Raw genomic sequence first — 17,955 nt, 5'->3', positions numbered from 1 at the left:
GATTGGTAATTGCTGAGGTATAGGAGCAAGTAGGGAAAGTTGGGAGGAAAGGCTGCTAAAAAGGCTAAAGAAAAACCTTTGAAAGAAATGGTTTCATGGGTCTTTGCATATGTTAAAACCCATCAAAGTGTACATTTTGGCCATTAAGGCCTGAACTCAGGAGGCAGAGGCAGGTAGATCTCTGTGAGTTCAAGGCCAGTCTGGTCTACATAGAGAGTTCTAGGGTAGGCAAGTCTACATTGTGAGACCCTGTCTCAGACCAGTCTAGGTTACATAGCAAGGCCTGCCTTGAAAACATAAAATAAAATGGGTGGTTGTAGTGGTACAAACCTGTAATCCCAACAGTGGAGAGGTGGAGGCAGGATCAGGAGCTCAAGGTAATCCTCTTTTAAAAAAATATTTTATTATTTTTATGTGTATGAGTGTATTGCCTGCATGTGTTGTAAGGGCACCCATGTCGTGCAATGCAATGCATGGAGGTCAGAAGAAGGCATTGGATTCCCCCAGAACTGGAATTATGGATGGTTGTTAGCCACTATGTGGGTGCTGTGACTTGAACTCAGGTCCTCTGTAAGAGCAGTCAGTGCTCTTAACCATTTGAGCCATCTCTCCAGCTCCAACTTAAGGTAATTCTTAACCACACCGAGAGTTTGAGGCTTGCTTGAGCTACAATGAGATCCCATCTCAAAAGTAAATAAATATGTTCAGTGGGTAAAGGCACTTGCCACTAACCTGACAACCTGAGTTCAGTCTACAGGACCCATATGATGGAAAGTCGTCCTCTGACCTTCACAGGCACATTGTGGCACTTACACACACACACACACACACACACACACACACACACACGCACGCACACACTGTTTTAGTTTGTTTCTCCATTGCTGTGACAAAACACTCTGACCACTACCAACTTGGAAAGGAAAGGGTTTGTCTTACATATCCCGAGTCACAGTTCATCAGGGAGCTCAAGGTAGGAACTCAGGGCAGGAACCTGGAGGCAGGAGCTGGAGCACAGGCCATGGAGGAACACTGCTTACTGGTTTGCTCCCCTGGCTCTGGCTCAGTCTGCTTTCTTATACAACACAGGCCTACCTGCCCAGGGGTGGCACCATCCACAGTGGGCTGGGTCCTCCCACATCACTCATCAAGAAGATGCCCCTCAGACACAGCCACAGGCCAGTCCAATGGAGGCAATTTTCCCCAATTGAGGGTCCCTCAACCCAGGTGTGTCAAGTTGACACTAAAGCTATCCAGCATGCGTGTGCGTGCACACACACAAATAAATTAATAATAAATCATAAATAAATATTTAAAACAAATAAGGACTGGGAATGGTGGTATACACTTGTAATCCCAGCACTCCGGAGGCTTCGAAAGAAGGCCTGAAATAGGAAGGTCATGAATTCAAGGCCAGCCTGTAGAACATTGGGAGACTGTCTCCAAAGGTTAATAATAAAAAAAGCCTGACATCATGGCACACACCCAGTGCTTAGGAGTCAGGGGCAGGAGGATTGTGAGTTTGAAGCCATCCTCAGCTACATAGCAAGTTTGAGGTTAGCTCGGCTGCATGAGACTCTGTCTCATAAAAATGAAGTGTTACCATCTAGGGATTTGATCAGGTTTGTTTTCTTCACAAATAAAAGAAATAAAAGGCAGGAAAATCTCAGAAACAACTGAAAGCATCAGGTATCAAACTTGATTCCAAGTGAAGAAATTCACACATTGATTTTGGTGGTACAGGGCGTGAACCCGTCCCCTAATTTTGGATTGGTCAATTTAAAGAAGAAAGGGCCCATAGGTCACAAACTGAGATATGTCCAGAATCAGCCTTCGTCTTATCTAAATTGGTTTAGACTCATCAGATGGAAAAGGAGCTTTGCTGACTAGAGAAGGCACCCCCAGGCCTTTATCTCAGACCAAGAAACCAGAAGTGTGATGTATTTATTAGTTATCAGTGGCCCTGTCTGCTTGTCCAGGATCTGGACATAATTAATTAAAAAGTTTTGAAAGAGGGGGCTGGAGAAATGGCTCAGAGGTTAAGAGCACCAGCTGCTCTTGCAGAGGATCCTGGTTAGATTCCTAGCACCTACATAGCAGCTAACAACCTTCCAGTTCCAGGGAATCGACACCCTCTTCTGACCTCCTTGAGCATTGCATGACACAGGTACACTTACATACATGCAGGCAATACACTCATACACATAAAATTAAAAATAAATAAGGGGGCTGGAGAGATGGCTCAGCAGTTAAGAGCACTGACTGCTCTTGCAGAGGACCCAGCTGGGTTCGATTCCCAGCACCCACATGTGGCTACGAACCATCCTTAACTCCAGTTCCAGGGGAATCCAAAGCCCTCTCTGACCTCCAAGGCATTGCATGACATGGGTGCACTCGCATACATGCAGGCAATACACTCATACACATAAAACAAAAATAATAAATAAAATATTTAAGATAAATAAATAAATAATTTTTTGAACTGGACATGGTGTTGCATGCCTTTAATCCCAGCACTCAGGAGGCAGAGGCAGGCAGATCTCTGTGAGTTCAAGGCCAGCCTGGTCTACATAGTTCCAGGCCATCTGGGGCTATGGGGTAGACCCTGTCTCAAAAAGACCAAAAAGAAAAAAATTTTTTTGGAAGAGAGGAGACCACACATAGGCTTCTCCTCTCTCACCTGACAGCCCGCATCACCTTGGTACTCTGCTAGCCAGGAAGGTCATTTCCACACACAGACCTTTGATCTTGGTCTGGAACTGTAAGCCATAAAACAAAAATAAATACTAACTTGAATTATTTTTAAAAGGAACGTTCAAAACACATGCTAAGTCGCAGAAATGAGAAAGTTGACATCTTTTTTGTGTGTGGTGTATGTGTATGTTTGCACATGTGTGCTCACCTCTGCAACTGGGTCTTTTGCTAGTGGCTAGGCTGGCTGGCCAAGGACTGCCTACCTCCGTGGCCCCCACCCTCAGCACTAGGATCACAGCCATGCCTTTTTATGTGGGTACAGGGGATGCAGGTCCTCAAGCTTGTACAGCAAGTACTTTACCCACTGAGAAATCTCCCAAGCCTCTGATTTAAGGAATGTCTTTTTTTTTTTTTTTCAGAGACTGGGTCTCACTGTGCAAACTTAGCTATAATTTGAAGAATTTCTATGAAATGAATCACTTTCCATATTTTCTTTTCTTTTTTTTTTTCCTGGCCTTTTTGAGACAGGGTCTCCCTGTATCCCCAACTGGACTGGAACTCACTATGTAGACCAGGCTGGCCTCAAAGTCACAGGGATCTGTCTGCCTCTGCCTCCCAAGTGCTGGAATTAAAGGCGTGTGCCACCATGTCCAGCTTTCACTTTCTCATATTTTGTATGAAAGTAATTCTTTTCAGGGAAATATACCCAAAAGTTTTATCTTCTTTGTGTTGTTTATTTGTGCTTTATTTTTCAAACAGGGTCTCATGTACCCCAGGCTGGCCTAGAATTTCTGATTATCCTGCCTCAACCGCTCAACTGGCATGTGCTACCACAGCTGCTTTTATGTGGTGGTAAGGATGAACCCAGGGCCTTGCATGCATGTGTAGAGAGAGAGAGAGGGGAGAGAGGGAGGGAGGGAGGGAGAGGGGGAGGGAGAGAGAGAGAGAGAGAGAGAGAGAGAGAGAGAGAGAGAGAGAGAGAGAAACTTATCTTTTACTGTAAATGAAATGCCTTTGATTTCAGGAATTGCTCATCCTTAGCCAGATATATAATCATGCCTGTAATCCCATTCCGGAGGCTGAGGCAGGACTGCCAAGAGTTTGAAGCCAGTCCAGGCTACATAGTGAATTCCAAGCCAGTCTGGGCTAGAGTGAGACCCTGTGTTACATAGGGATTTCTTCCAAGATAAAACATTCTACCTTGGAGTTCAGCTCCTTAAGCTCAGGATGTGAGCAACTCAATAGCTTCAGGGAGTTCCCAAAATTGAGCATGTACCCTAGGCCCCTTCTTCCCCAAGTGTATATAGCAGTAAGGACCGCTGTGAGACACACAGACCAGCTGAGCCTCCAGGAAAAAGCAAAGACCAGCTGAGCTGCCTAGAAAGGCTCAGATCGACTGAGCTTCCTGGAAAAGACATTATCCAACCTATTTGGCTGCCCGCAGGCTGTGTAGTATGCTCCAGGTTTCCTGCTTTTATGAGCCATTATCCACGCTGGGGTGGGTTTTTGGTGATGCAGCTGTCTTTGAGTCCTTTCTTCTGTAAGTTACCTTTCACTCATTTCCATGTAAGTAACCCCAATAAAATTCATTGGTTTGGTTCAGCAAGTTGGACATTGGTGTTATCCTTACCTTGGATCTACTCCATGGGTTCCCTGTCTAGTAAGAGATGTTTGTTCATGTCTCCCCAGGAATGGTGTCACACAACACCCTCTCTTAATAAACAAAAGAGTTGCTCAGTGTTGAGAGGAGTATTTATTTGTTTTTTGTTTTGGGTGTTTTTGTTTGTTTGTTTGTTTGTTTTGACTCAGAGACTCCCTGTAGCCACAGCTGGCCTGGAACTATATAGGCCAAGCTGGCCTTGGTATCACAGAGATCCACCTGCCTGTGCCTCCCAAGTACTGGGACTAAAGGTGTGTACCACCATGCATGGCAGGACTATCTAACATACCACCTTTCACTTAAGGGAGTCAGAAGGTAGGTGGGGATGTAGCTCGGGTGGCAAAGTACTTGTCCAGCAGGCACAAAGTGCTGGGTTCCATCCTCAGCACCAAGTCAAACCAGGCATGGTGTCCCATGTAGTCCCAGTACTCAGCAAGTAGAGACAGAAGGATCATAAGTTCAAGTCATGGTCAGGTACATATCAAGTTCCAGGCCATCTTGGGCTCTAAGACCCTGTAAATATAGGAGCCAGGGGTGTAACTCAGTGTGCCTATAGCACTCATGAGGCTCTAAATGCAATCTCCAACAACAAAAAAATGCAAAACTTTCACTGATGTTCACAGTCCTCTAAAAACAAACCGAGTATATGAAGTTTTCATTCAGAAATAAATGAACGAAGCAATTTAAGCAGTCCTTCACCACATAGTTCTGTCAACCATGGATGATGTGCACATGCAATAAGCCCACATTATGTTGCTTAGTGAAATCATCATACTAAATACATTATGATGTTCCAACAATGAGGAAATTGCCTAAAGCATTTAGCAATAGGTGATGCTAATTTGAAGAAACTGGCAATCTCATTGGCTTTTACAAGAGTCAGTGTCTGGCCATGTTGGCAAGACTGCTGTGTAGTGGCTATTCACAGGTGAGAGCACATTACTGATCAGGGAGTTTTGCTCTGCTGTTTCCCTCCTGGACCAGTTCATCCCTCCTTAGGCAACCTAGTGGTTCCCCGCTCCCAGAAAGTCATATTGATGCCAAACTTAGTACAGACACCAGATTACCGTAGTGCACTACAGCCCTGAACTCCTGAACCCAGTTGATGAACTTCTTAGCCTCCTGAGAAGCTGGGGCTGTTACACCTGGGCTGAGAGTCTCATTGGGTTTATGTGGGTCTTTCCAGTTCTAAAAGCAGTAAAGTTCCAAGCATTACGAGTTTTTAGGGTGGGAGTTTTCAAGATCTTTCAATGCTCTAATTTATGGGTCACAGTCCATTCAATCCTACTCTCTATGCAAATAGCATATTCTTAAATCCCTGCTCCCAAAAAACACGTTAGTGACCCACAGTCTAACTGCACCTAGATTTTGACACAGCACAGACCACACTGCTGGAGGGGTAGAATACTTAAAAAGTTAGCCACTTCAGAACAAATTTACCAAAAGCTGGAAGTCTGAGGGATGATGACAGTACCATCCATCTCCCAGGTGAAATCATTGACCTGGGCAAAACACCTCCAACCTGAAGGCAACAAAATTAAGAATTGGAAAATGAAGTTTTAAAAAAGTTACCTAAGCCAGACATGGTGGTGCACACCATTAATGCCAGCACTTGGGAGTCAGAGGCTAGCGGATCTCTGAGTTCGAGGCCAGCCTAGTCTACACAAGTAATTCCAGGCTAGCTGTAGCTACAGGGAGACCCTGCCTCAAAAAAAAAAAAAGCCATTTTCAAAAAACTGAGAATTGAAAAAAAGAAAAAAATCTCAATTTCTTTACTGCCAAATGACTGAAAATAGATCATGTATATGTGTTCTATCTGGCCAGGGGGCAGTCTGTTGGTATAGGATCATCACGAGCTGGTGATCTCTACACTCATGCCAGTGGGCTACCTGCGTAGTGAACACTTGAAAAACTTTCCTTTAAAAGTTTGGGTGATACTGCTATGATGCCAGGGGAGGCGCCTGGCATCTCTTAGGTGATGTAAGAGGGATGACGTTCCCGTGGGATCCTCGCTGTTCCTTGGGAACTTGGAGATGAAACTCGTCCTTTCTGGTCTCAGCAGCAAAGCACCCCCAGGTCCCGCCGCTCCTCTTCCCGGGAAATGGCGCCCCGCTGCGCCGCCCGTGTTCCAGATCTGCGCATGCACCAGACCACCGGCGCCAGACCATGTCTCCTAGCAACCCCAAATCCTCAGCGATTGGCTAACCTCCCAGAGACCCAAGCACAGGGGCGGTATCACCGGTCTCTCAGGGGTTAAGTAACTAGGCGGAGTGAAAAGCCTTGGGAGGACCCATAGTCCGTCCTTGGACATGGGTTTTCTGAGCCGGTTTTGCGGGGTTCCACACTGGGCGAACGCCTACCCAGCCGCCCCAGGAGACCTGGGCAGAGTACAGCCAGATTTATCTGCTATGCTGTCTGGTCCCACTGGTTCAAATCTGCGCCTCCACACAACCTCCCACCACAAATCTAAGTTTGAGATGGTTTCCCAGGTGACTTCCCCCATGCTACGGTATTCCCACCTCAGAACTTTCTTAGGGCTTCCTACACCCCCTAGAGACTTCAGCTGCCCAATCCTAGAAAAAAGTTGCTGTTAGGGAACAGGAATTCCAGTTCTAATTTTGAGTCTGTGGTAACATGTCATTGCAGTGCCTTTCAACTCCCCTTCTGCAAACAGAAGATTGGACAAATTATTTCTTAGGACTTCAAACTCCAACTGTGAGATTTTGCTGCAGATGGTTGGCAGTCCATCTAAGGAAAGCAGGGGAGAGCCTAACGGACTGCTCAGAAAAGTCTATATCCAGACGTCCGAGTTACCACTCAACCTGTGTATCTTGCTGGGGATGGCACTCATGACCTCATACATTTCCACAGTGAGTACTCAGTGCTCTGCCATGAACACCCCCTTAAGTAAGGAATAAAGTTAGGCCTCTTTGGGTCTTCGGATAAGGTCACAGGCCTGGATATGCCTGATCTACGTGAGGTGCAGGGAAACAGGCAGAACAGTTGAGTAAAGCAGGAAAGGGCCATAATTTGACTTTATTTGTATTTCCTTCTTACACAAAACCATCAAAACAAGAGGAAGGTGGGGAAAGGACTGGAAATTTGTTCAACGCACACGTTCTCAGGCCTGTTTCATAAAGTTTTCTTTTTTCTCCTGCCCTTGAATGAACCTCTTGAGGCTAAGTACCTGTTGATGTTGCTTCATAACCAGCACTACCAATTCCTTAAGCCCTGGCCTGAGGCTTTGGCACATTGGTGGCTTGAGTTCTGTAATTTTTTTTTTTTAAGGCAGGGTCTCACTATACAGCCATGGATGGCCTGGAACTTGCTATGTAGACCAGCCTGGCCTGAAACAGAGATCCCCTGCCTCTGCCTCCCACCTGCTGGGCTTAAAGGCGTGCACCACCATGCCTGTCAGAGTCCTGTAATTCTTATCCCTTGCCCACCATGATGTAAGGCAGAAAAGCAGACTGACAAGTTCCTCTCTGATGGATAAAGGTTTCATAGATGGACTGCACCTTCTGTGCTATAGGAACAGAACTCAAAGCCCTTCCAAGACTCTGAGCACTGCACACAGGGCTAGAGGCCAATGGTGTAGGAGCGGCCTGTAGGGTTGTGAATGGAAGAACAGACTGGAGCTGTCACAGCCCATTCATACCACACCTTCTTAGAACTGCTGCACCGCCAAAAGCGCACACAGATGGTCTGGCCTTCACGCACCGTAATGGGTTGCTGTAATAAAGACAGAGAGGTTCAGGGTAGAGCTAATGAATTATATGTGGCAATGTATCAGGGTAGGTGGAGATTAAATGATAAAAATAATCAAGTATGGTGCTGTAAACCTATGATCCCAGCACTCTGGAGACTGAGGCAGAGGATCAGGAATTCAAAGCCATCTTGGGCTTTACCTCTAGAGCCTATCTCAAAACAGCAGCAACAAAGATAAACAACAAAATATTCTAACCCACATGAAACTTACCTACTGTCAGAATATGGAACAATAAGACACTAACAAGGGTGTAGTGGATGCTGTGAACATGTCAGGTTGTCATGGAATCTCTCAAGAAAGCATCTATTCTAGGAGCTCAGGAAAATTTATCCGACAACAGAATGTCCCAGGAGACCTAGAGGATCAGTTAGCTAGGTGGAGAGATGAGCAAAGAATCTCATGGGCTAAAGAGAGAGGTGTGAAGGCTGGAGACAACATCTGGAAGGCAGGAAGAAAATCACACCAACTCACAACCATGTTCCATTGACCTAAAGGGCAATGGGGAGCACAGAGGGGTTCAAAATAGGAGAGAAACCAAGTCGGACTAGTTTTTAAAAGTGATTCTTGTTCAAGGTGAAGAATGGACACAAGAGTAGCCAGAGGAGAAGTGGGAAGGCCAGGAAGGTCGCTGCAGACAACCTCAACCAGGATCTAAGAGCAAGTAACAGCAGATCACCAGCCAGTCATGAAGCTGAGGATGGGGCAGCACACCACTAGCAGAAGTTATCCTTTAACCCAAAGAGTCTTAAACGGATTCCTACCTTAATAGGGAAGAGAATGGGAAACCATGAGAACATTCCAGGAGAGTGAGTCTCTGGGCGGATACCTGTGGGGACAAAATGAAAACAACTGAGGTCTCCAGGACTTTGCCTCTTACCTAGGTTGAGAAGAGTTTCTCCTGTAAGGGTGGAAACAAGTAATCAGAGATCTCTATTCACTGACTCTGGGCTCCTCTTGACCCTAAATTAGTGCTGGACCTTAGGAAACATCAAGTATTCAGCCTCAAAAATTTCAGAGGGAGCCGAGAGAAAAAAGAGAAAGGAACAAGAACGCTTTGTGGAAGAGCCCCAAGGATACGTGCACTCAACAAGTTCATCCCTATTGTGATGCCCTCATACACTGCCCACGCACTCACTCAGTGTGATGTCCTGATAAAGCACAGTCTCAAAGTAGCCTGCAAAGCCATGCAGCACCGTGTTCACTTCCACAGGAAACTCCAATGTGCAGTAGCGGTTGTTGTCAATCATGGGATCTGTCAGAAAAGATGTGGGTGAGTGACAGGAGGCCAAAGGTCGTAGTCAAGTTGGTAACATGAGGAAGATCCAGCAAGGGAAGCCTGCAGGCAGACCTGGGCTGGCAAGGGGAGGATGCAGGAAGGTGACTGCACGTCCTTCTCAGTCAGGAGAGCCATGCACAGACCTACCTCTGTGGGGGTGGCTGAAGGTGAAACACGGCTGCGGTGCAGACAGCTGGTGGAAGTTATGCAGCCGAACTACATACGGCATCTCAAACTGGGCCTGTCCAGGAGAAAAGCAAGAGCTGGGCAAGACAGACAAGAGATACCGACTTCCCCAGAAACAGAGAAAGACACTAAAATGAGTTTTACTTCAACTCATTCCTTCGGCCCCCAACTTCTCTTTCATCTCTTCATTTTCTCCAGTGGAAGAAAACAGACTAAAGAACACTCTCTTCTTCCAGAAAAGCAGCTCTTTACCTCAGGGTCACGGTCCTTTTCCCGACAGGCTCGGACCTCATTGTATAACTTAGAGGAAGAAATGGGAGCCAGGAAGGAGGTATATTCCCCAGGGATGCTCACACCATCATCTGCACAGGAAGGGGTCAAATTAGTTCCCAAGGGAGGGAAATGGCATGTTTGCACTAACTAAAGGCTCAACCCTTCCACAACAAAACAAGGTAAGGCTGCTAGGGGCATGGCAGGAAGAGATGGGTCAATGTCACATCCCAGATTGGCCTGCTCCCAACTCCTATCATGGGGACTCCATTCCTAGGCTAATTTACAGAGTCACAGATTAAAAGTGAAGAAATTTAATATAGAGTCATGCACTACTTAGCAATGGAACAAATTCTGGGATGTGTGTTAAACAACTTATTATATATAGAGTGCTCATATACAAATGAAGATGGATATGATCTCACTAGATGAGACCACTTCATGTTTGCAGTCCACGGCTGAATACATTATTAAACAACAAATGACTGTATTCTAACCAGATGGTTTTGAAATTTTGTGTGTTTGTGTGTGTGTGTGTGTGGGGTCATCACAAAGCCCCATAAAAGTTCCTAAGTCCAAGGTATTATTTTTCTATCATGCTGGGGAATGAACTTAGGCCCATACAATCTAGGTAAACGTTCTACTACTAGGCTCTATCCCATCCCCAAAGTGCACATTATGCCAGCTCAGGGAGTCTATAGCTCTCAGATCAAGAATCTCTAGTTCAGCCAGGCATAGTGGCACACACCTTTAATCCCAGCACTCAGGAGCCAGAGGCTGGCAGATCTCTGAGGTTAAGACCAGCTTGGTCTACACAGTTGAGTTCCAGGCTGGCTGGGAAGACAGGGAGACCCTGTCTCAAAAAGATAAAAACATCTGCTGGGTGTGGTGGCGCACGCCTTTAATCCCAACACTTGGGAGGCAGAGGCAGGCAGATCTTTGTGAGTTTGAGGCCAGCTTGGTCTACATAGTGAGTTCCAGGTCAGCTGGAGCTACAAGGAGACACTGTCTCAAAAAGACAAAAAAAAAAAAAAAAAAAGATAAAACCAACAAACCTCTATCCCACCCATGTTCTAGATCTCTCTCAAGTTCTGATGGCTGATTTCATTTGCTACCCCAGTAAGCAGCAGTACTCAGCCATATGATCTGATCCATGTCCAACTTCTCAGGTTGCCGTCTCAACCACCCCAGACACCCCAGACACCCCAACCTAGAGGCACCTTTCAGAAAGTGCTGCGCTCCATCTAGACACTCGGGTGACAGTTCATTGTCTGCAAAGGAGCCCAGAAGCTCACTGACAATAATGTCTGCTTTCTCTGGAGCCAGCCATTCCCGCATGTCTGATGAGACAACTGTCACCTGGCTTCCCCATTCTTCAAACTGCCAGTTCTCCAGCCTGAAACAGAGGTGCTAGGTAAGGAGAGAGGGTGCAGGAAACTGGTAACAGGGACAGACTTCCTAGCAAGCAGGCTGCTACTCACGTCACCACAGCATTTGGGTTCTTCTCCACAGCATACAGCTTTATTCGCCGGTCAGCCTGCTTGGCTGCCCGAAGAGAAGCATTTACCAGAGGGCCCCGGCCTGCTCCCAGCACCATCAGTACCCTAAAAAGAGGGATGAGCAAACAGATTCAGCATATGGAGCAGATATATAACTCCCTGGGGTCACGAGGAAAGCACTCACTGGACATTGGTGTCCTTCTCCTCTTCTGGGACTCGGTCTAGCAAACATTTATAGATCGCCTGGAGGGATGACAGAAAACCTCATAGCTATAACCCTTCTTCACTGATCAAATCCTGTGTGCTTTCCCACTCTGAACCCAACACTGTACCTGTTGATATTGAGAGTATTTGATGGGGTCTTTTTCAAACACTTCATACGTCTGAGATTCCAGATTGTCCATCAGTGGCTGATGAGAGGAAAAGACAAGTCTGCCAGTTTCTGGCAAATGGTTAAGGTGTCAAAAATGTTCTACTGCCTCCTGAACTTCAGTAGGATCTTGGATCACCTATTCAACAGACATCTTTTACCTCCATCCCTTGCAAAAGTACTCCAAACCTACCTGGAGTGGGGACTGCAGATAGTCCTCATAGCCCTTGGCAAAGAGTTCATAGGCATTGGGTGGAGGGCGATTTTGGCTTAAGTATTCCAGATACTGAAGGTAGGAGCAGAACTCCTTCTCTGAATGGTGGTTGGTGCCCGTGATGATAAACTGCACTTCCAACTGTGAAAGAAGTCAGACCATTAGACATTATGGTTTATAGCCCAAAAGTCCTTGCATAAAACAAGACCCAGGCCAACAGTTTTCTAGCATCTGTCTGAACACCAACAAAGTAGCTTAAGTTTTTGATAAATTTATAAAATCCTCTTATGCTATATAAGCTTCATCATTGCTCAAAGGGCCACATGGACCCTTACTTTAACTTCCTAAATAAAAAATATTCTACAAAGTTCTCATGAAGTCTGGTTCCTTCTGCAAAGTTTCAGGAGATCCTACTGACATTTTCACTTTTGTCTTCAATCTCCAACTCTATCATCCCAGGGGAAAAAAAAAATCATCATATGTAAGTTAAATAAGAGACATGGTTGGATCACATTGTTTTTCTTTTGGCCTTTTTGAAACAGGATTTCCCTGTAACCCTAGCTGGCCTTGAACTATGTAAACTAGGCTGGCCTTGAACTCACAGAGATCCACCTGCCTCTGCCTCCCAAGTGCTGGGACTACAGGCGTGCCACCACCTTTCAATCACCTTTTAAAACCCTTCTGCCACCCACCTTGAGTAGCCGGAAGATCAGCCTCTGGTGCATCTTAGAAAGAACAGGAAATCCCTTCTTATTGGTTAGGAAAATGCTGGTGGGGAGAATGGCTGCTTTGATGGGTTCCCCAAGCCAGCGATCGATGACATGATTAGACGGGAGATCGGCCCCAATTTCCAGAGCTACACAAAGGAAGGGAAAGGTCTGTCAACCATCACCAGCCAGTAAGCCCGTCCCCTGTGCGAGCTGTTTCTTCCTCCTCTTAAAAGGCAGACTGAGGCATAAGGAAAGCAAAGGGTCAACAGGGTCAGTATACAGAAAACTGCTTTGTTTGCTTCTTTTTGAGACAGGGTCTCACTATATAGCCAAGTGCTGATTCTTTTTTCTTTTTCTAATACTTTCTTTTTATGTATATGCATGTATGGCCTACATGTAGGTACGTGCCCCCGTGTCATGCAATGCCTGCAGAGGATAGAAGAGACTGTTGGATCCCCTGGAACTGGAGTTACGGATAATTGTTAGCTGTCATGTGCGTGCTGGGATTCAAACCCAGGTCTTCTGCAAGAACAGTCAGTGTTCTAACTGCTGAGCTACCGCTCCAGGCCAATTCTTTTTTTTTTCTTTGGAGAGAAGATCTCATGTAGCCCAGCCTGGCATCAAACTTAGAATAAAACTTAGGAGTCAGGGTCTCCCTGTAGTTACAGCTGGCCTGGAACTCACTATGTAGACCAGGTTGTCCTGGATTCCTGGATCTCAGAGATCCACCTGCCCTTGCTTCCATTTAGCCCTGGGATAAATGGTTTGTGTCCCTTGCCTGGCCAACTATGAACTTCTGATCCTCCTGCCTCCATCTCCCAAGTACTAGGATCACAGGCATGTGTCATCACACCAAGTTTTTTTGGTTTGGTTTATTTTTATTTTTACTTTATTTTTTTTGAGAAAGGGTCTTCCTATAGCTCTAGCTAGCCTGGCACTCACAGAGATCCACCTGCCTCTGCCTCCGTAGTGCTGGGACTCAAAGTGTGCCACCACACCTGGCTCACATCAAGTTTTATGGGTGATTGATGTAATGCTAACACAAGCATTCACCAACTGAGTTACATCCTCAGCCAAATGAAACTGGTTTTGAAAAATATTTTATTATTTTTATTTTATGTGTATGAATGTATTGCCTGCATGTGTGTAACTACACCTGTGTTATGTAATGCCTGTGGATGTCAGAAGTAGAGTGCTGGATTCCCCCGAAACTGGAGTTACAGACTGCTGTTAGCCGCCATGTGGGTGCTAGGAATCGAACCCAGGTCCTCTGCAAGAGCACCAGTGCTCCTAACCACTGGTTTGTTCTTTTTTTTTTTTTGAGACAGGGTCTCTCTGTAGCCCCAGTTGGCCTGGATTCAATATGGAGACCAGACTGGCCTCAAACTCCCAGAGATCCGCCTGCCTCTGCCTCCCGAGTGCTGGGATTCACCTCGCCCAGCTTCTGCTGCTTTTTTTTTTTTAAAGATTTTTTTTTTTTTTTTTTTTGGTCTTTTTGAGACAGGATCTCCCTGTAGCCCAGCTGTCCTGGCATTTGCTATGTAGACCAGGCTGACCTTGAACTCACAGAGATCCACCCACCTCAGCCTCCTGAGTGCTGGGATCAGAGGTGTGTGCCACCATGCCCAGCTAAAGATTCTTATTTATGTGTGTATATGTGCATTTGTGTTGTGTATGTATGTCATGTATGTACAAGTGCCCATGGAGGGCAGTAGAACACATCAGATCCCCAGAGCTAAAGTTACAGTCAATTGTGAGTCACCCAATGTGATAGAGCATCAAGTGCTCTTAACCAGAGCCATTTCTCCAGCCCTGAAGCCACCGATTCTGCTCCTAGGAGATCACACACACCATCTACCCCAGGACCCTGTGCACTTACCTACTGCAATTCTCTTGCTATAGTCACACAGAGTCCGGAAGTTGTGCCACCTGCCCAAAATCAAAACCAGAAAATACCGTCACCTACAGCTTGCAAATCACCATACTTCAGCAAGCCTAACAGCTCCACCCATTCTTCTCACCCCACCTGCACCCTGGTAAAGCCACAGGAGACATACCACATCCACGTCTTTTCTTCCCCACTGTACTCCTGTGTGTGTGTAGTTGGTACATTCTCGATGATATCATCCCGCAGATCCTCTGGTGCCACCAAGGGCACCCGCATCCAGAACTGCGTATGAAAGGGAAGCCTGTCAGAACTGGCTTTCCAGAAGCTTCCCGCAAAAGATCCTGCTCCAGACCTCAGGTTAATCTCTTTATATGCTTTCCCAAATTTATGATTATGTCTGTGTATAAGTATCACACATATCCCTATGCAAGTGTCTGGGGGGAGGATACTGACATTTCAGTTCTGCCAAATGCATTAAGGGATGACTAAGCAAAAGGTACTCTGCACAGATAGACTAAGATACAGCAGGAAAGGCCATACCATGGAAGAGTGGTGGCCAGTGTGGATGTGGTTGGTCAAAACTCTGGCCAGGTTTGTGTTATCTTCCTGATTAAGGGGCAGGAGGAAAGCTGGAAGACCCAGATATGCCCCAAAATTCAGCTCCTGTAACATGGCCTGAAAGGAGAAACAAAAAAAGACAGTTAAGAGCTAGGAACCAAATACTCTTGGGGTGGGGAGGAGTTGAAACAGAATCTAGTATTGTAGCCCAGGCTGCCCTGATAGTCACTATGTAATGCAGTCTGGCCTTAAATTTGAGGCAATCCTCCTGACTCAGCCTCCTGAGTGCTAGGATTAGAGCTGCAAACCACCACACTCAGCCAGTGAATTACACACCTGACTTCACTCCCAGCCAAAATCAAGCCCTTTTTTTTTTTTTTTTTTTCGCTTTTTTGAAACAGGGTGTTACTATGTAGCCCTGACTAACCTAGAACTATGTAGACTAGACTGCCCTCCAACTCCAAGAGATCTGCCTGCCTCCACTGAGATTCCAGGAGTGATTCACCACATCCAGCTCCAAACACTTTTAATTACACTGATTTACCACGTCACTCTCCTCACCCAGCTTGATAACAGAACTAATGTCTTCTTTTCCTGGCCTGGAACGCTCAATCCTCTCACATGAGTTTCCTCCTCCTCAGTACCAGAAGAGCCTCCAAAATGCTGGGATTACAAGTGGGTGCCACTAAGCCAGACCAAATCTTTAAAAAGATCCCAAGAAGCAACCAAACTGGCTTACCGCCTCGGAGTTCCTGCGGATCTTTTCCACTTTTGAGTCCGGATGAATCCATGGGGAAAGCTTTCCCACAATTAGCGTATTCCAGTCTGCAGTCCCCCAACCCAAGACAAAGACTGAATGAGGTTGGGCATTTTCTTGTTCGATTTCTACTTCTTAGAAGGGAATAAAGAGTAGAGATGACAGACTTTTCTCTCAGACATAGGGTTAGCCTGATGAATAGGGAACTGCAAGTTTTAGTAAGAAAAAGGGAGCAAACAAGTTACCTACATCCCAGGGTTTCACCATATAACCAGGTCAGGAAAGGAGGAGAGTAAAGACCTACGAAGGGGAAGTTGCTACTGCCGCTAGTAATTAAGGGGCACACGGGATGGTCCCTACCCCTTCCTGACAGCAGGAGGTCTGATCGAGTCTGGGGGCCAGGCCGATTCTTAGCAGGTTCCTGAGTGAACTCCCTCTTGAAACGCGGGTGGAAGACAGGCATGCAGAGGAAATCAAACCTACAACCGCGACAGACCCAGAATCGTCATGTAAAGTGAGGACCCAGAGATCCAACCAACTGGGTTTAAACTCTAGACTTTGCACCGCCTTTGCGCTGCCACCAGTCACCCCCCTGGGCTGCTGAGCCTGATCAGCCCACCGTGGGGCATATTATTTTTGCTGCAACTGTGCATCCATTTCTCCCCCAAAACAAAACCAGGTCAAACATGAATGAGAAAAGCTCCATCTAACCCAAGGAGCGTTTTATCCCTTGGTATCACCGGCTTTCCAAGACTGTAACATCAGATCCGCCCCAGTCCTGCTCATGCCTCCCGCTCCCGGCTCTCCCGGGCCCCTTCCGGTCCTCCCACTCTGATAATAGCCGCCAGGGCCCTTGCAGGGCTGACTGCGTCCTTCTCTGAGTTTACCCAACAAGTCGCTACTTCTGGACTCGGCTTCTCGGGCCGAGCTTCTCCCTCGTGTGGCGTTGGTGTCTCACGCCCGCACCCCTAGGTGGACAGTCTGCCCTCTTCGGCCCCGAACCTGGACCCCGCACTCGGCTCGCGGAGGCCCGGCCCTCACCCCTGCTTGGCCACAGCCCCCAGCGTGTCCGCTATCTCGGGGACGCAATTGAGGTCCCTCCCGCTGGACACGCGGCTCCCGCCAGCACCTCCGACCGCCATCGCCGCCATCTTTTCCCTCACGCGGCCCACGCCGGGATTCCACCAGGCGAGCAGCCAATCACAAGACGGACAGCGGCTCCCGGGAGGCGGGACGAGTCGCCCTAACAACCAGAGCATCGCCCCTACTCCAGAGCGAGGCGGAGGGGCGGGGCCGTCTTCCTGCCCATCCGTGGGCCGCGCGGTGACGTCGGCGCCGCTCCCCAGGCCTGCCAATCTCAGGCTCCCAGAATGCCTCGCCTCAGCGGAGCTCCGTGGAGACTACACGTCCCATGAAACCCTTCAGGATAAGCTTGAAGAATCATCATCGGGCCAGACGAAACTGTCGGCGGGCCAGTGGCGCAATGGATAACGCGTCTGACTACGGATCAGAAGATTCCAGGTTCGACTCCTGGCTGGCTCGTTGGGACTGGTACTCCTTTATTTGCACCCCTTGCCAATCGCAGCCCAATAGGTGGGACTTCCACTTTTTTTTTTCTTTCTTCTTGATTTTCAGCCCATTTATTTCCTTTGCTCCCTGCTCACGCTCTCATTTTCAGACCTTAAGTTGGTTCAGTTTTTGCAGCAACCCTCTGTTAAGCGTTTCTCAGTACTCTCGTCAAAAATGTTGGTTCTATACTTAAATAGGTCCATCTGAGCACAAAAGCTTGGTGAATGACTGGGACCATTAAAATGAGCTTTGTCTTATTACTATGCTATCTTTTCAAAAATAGACTGTAGTAACTTGGTCAATAACTCCTAGTGATTGTGTTTCGAACACAGATGTAAATAAACACACACACACACACACACACACACACACACACACACACACTTCCCTCAGAGAAAAGGAATTCACAGTGATTGCAGTGCATAGAAATCGCTGTGGACCAGGAAGGAGAATCTACATGTCCCCGTGTCAATAGCGCTGGAGACACGGAAAAGAAGGAAGCCACTGAAGCAAAGAAAGACCTTGAGAGGGAAAT

At 46.9% G+C, this 17,955-nt stretch overlaps 1 protein-coding gene and 1 non-coding gene across 3 annotated transcripts; one reads left to right on the top strand and one right to left on the bottom strand.

Annotated features, from left to right (window-relative positions):
• Nucleotides 1-7,362: 7,362 nt before the first annotated feature.
• Prmt5 (protein arginine methyltransferase 5) lies at nt 7,363-17,105 on the bottom strand. 2 transcript variants are annotated; one of them, XM_008839900.3, is made up of 17 exons: nt 16,893-17,105; nt 16,212-16,330; nt 15,834-15,919; nt 15,077-15,211; nt 14,706-14,818; nt 14,528-14,577; nt 12,631-12,794; nt 11,918-12,079; nt 11,687-11,764; nt 11,539-11,597; nt 11,337-11,459; nt 11,076-11,251; nt 9,838-9,947; nt 9,547-9,640; nt 9,259-9,375; nt 8,885-8,949; nt 7,363-8,086 (listed from the first exon to the last, which is right to left on the bottom strand). In XM_008839900.3, the coding sequence occupies exons 1-17, from the start codon at nt 17,000-17,002 to the stop codon at nt 7,934-7,936; spliced, it is 1,914 nt and encodes a 637-aa protein (XP_008838122.2). In that variant the 5' UTR covers nt 17,003-17,105; the 3' UTR covers nt 7,363-7,933. The 2 variants fall into 2 exon arrangements, with proteins under 2 accessions (XP_008838122.2, XP_008838123.1); XM_008839901.2 differs by lacking the exon at nt 16,893-17,105 and adding an exon at nt 16,739-16,886.
• Nucleotides 17,106-17,320: 215 nt separating this feature from the next.
• Trnar-acg lies at nt 17,321-17,393 on the top strand. Its single transcript has one exon. It is a non-coding gene; the product is annotated as a tRNA-Arg (tRNA).
• The last annotated feature ends 562 nt before the right edge of the window (nt 17,394-17,955 follow it).

The sequence above is a fragment of the Nannospalax galili genome, unplaced genomic scaffold, assembly GCF_000622305.1.
Source record: "Nannospalax galili isolate Female #2095 unplaced genomic scaffold, S.galili_v1.0 scaffold1119, whole genome shotgun sequence".
Lineage (NCBI taxonomy): Eukaryota > Metazoa > Chordata > Mammalia > Rodentia > Spalacidae > Nannospalax > Nannospalax galili.
Note: the sequence above shows the minus strand (reverse complement) of the source record. Positions and strands in the feature narration are given on the sequence as shown.

What these genes read in the sequence shown, in the direction of transcription:
- Prmt5 (XM_008839900.3), bottom strand. Translation starts at nt 17,002, where the DNA reads ATGGCGGCGATGGCGGTCGGAGGTGCTGGCGGGAGCCGCGTGTCCAGC. An exon ending in AAAAGGACCGTGACCCTGAG is followed by an intron (nt 9,641 to 9,837) that starts GTAAAGAGCTGC and finishes TCTCCTGGACAG; the next exon opens with GCCCAGTTTGAGATGCCGTA. An exon ending in CTTCAGCCACCCCCACAGAG is followed by an intron (nt 9,376 to 9,546) that starts GTAGGTCTGTGC and finishes CTTTTCTGACAG; the next exon opens with ATCCCATGATTGACAACAAC.